Below are 1,193 nucleotides of genomic sequence, written 5' to 3'. Positions count from 1 at the left end.
CATACGCACCCCCCTCCTAACCCCCCCCCCCGCCGCGCGCGCACACACACAAACTGCACCATTACTTGAAGGAGTACTTTAAGTTCCACACTGACACTCTTATCTACATCACTATTAACAGGCGCCCAACAGCGCCCTTTGCGAAGCCACCCACCATACAAGAGACCATACTCTTCTGCGCCAATCAGAGAGGTGGACGATCGGGAACCATTGCGTATCTGGCCAAGGCTGTGATGCGATTGGTGCAAGATTCAGTCGAGAATGAGGGTGTCTGCTTCGTGTCCTGAACTCGATTTGAAAGGATTGAGCGGTGGAGGATGGATTGTAGCTGTACCGGTGATGCATATGCGGGGTAGATTGGGGTTATGTATGCCTTTTTTTAAGGATAGGTATATCTATGTACTATATAGCAAGTAGTGCCAATACACTACTGTTTAAGATGATCCAGATGCTGCTTGTATGTATATCGACTAAGGGTACAGAGTAGCATGCTAGATGCCTGGACACGCGTCTCGAGAACGCTTCGAAGCAAATGGACTCTCCATAATTCTTGATGCAGCATAGATGCGGATGCCGGAACTATTTAGAAATTTGTCAATATAATGCCCATTCATTTTCCATTGTATTCATTGAATAAAATATAATCGTATTTACTACTTGTCGTGTGTATTCATACTCAGTATTTAATCTGTTGCACCTATAAAAAGAGCGGTCCATTTGTCCTCGCTCTAGCTACTTTTAAGGAGATGAAGACGCTTACTGCTTCACAAGTGGGTCACAATTCACACCACGGGTACTAAACTAAAAGTAGTCTATACATATCGGTCTGGTGCATCAATCATCATACGACATGCGTGCAGTATACAGAACATACACTCAAAATGTCACCACCAGAAATTTCTCTAGCTTTTTTTAAAAGCACTTCAGGGCAGAATACTGATAATTAATAGGAAATCAATTATACATCGATTTTCCATTATATTGGGTGTGATTGTATGCTTCATACATGTATATTTAGTCATCTATATAAGTTTTCATAGTATATTTGGTGTGATTGTATGATATGTATGTGTAATCATCCATATGAGTTTTCATAGTATATCTGGTGTGATTGTATGATATATATATAGTCATATATTTATGAGTTTTCATAGTATATTTGGTGTGATTTTATGATATATTTATATATATAC

General features: G+C 39.9%; 1 protein-coding gene across 1 annotated transcript; it reads left to right on the top strand.

The window, feature by feature from the left end:
• Window positions 1–71: 71 nt before the first annotated feature.
• SARC_16720 (hypothetical protein) lies at window positions 72–287 on the top strand (the record flags this gene model as incomplete). Its single annotated transcript, XM_014289177.1, has 1 exon — window positions 72–287. A coding segment is annotated over one exon (216 nt), but the record flags the coding sequence as incomplete, so codon positions are not given.
• Between the last annotated feature and the right edge of the window lie 906 nt (window positions 288–1,193).

The sequence above is a fragment of the Sphaeroforma arctica genome, assembly GCF_001186125.1.
Source record: "Sphaeroforma arctica JP610 unplaced genomic scaffold supercont1.8712, whole genome shotgun sequence".
Classification (NCBI taxonomy): Eukaryota; class Ichthyosporea; order Ichthyophonida; genus Sphaeroforma; species Sphaeroforma arctica.
This window is presented reverse-complemented; position numbering and strand designations above follow the sequence as displayed.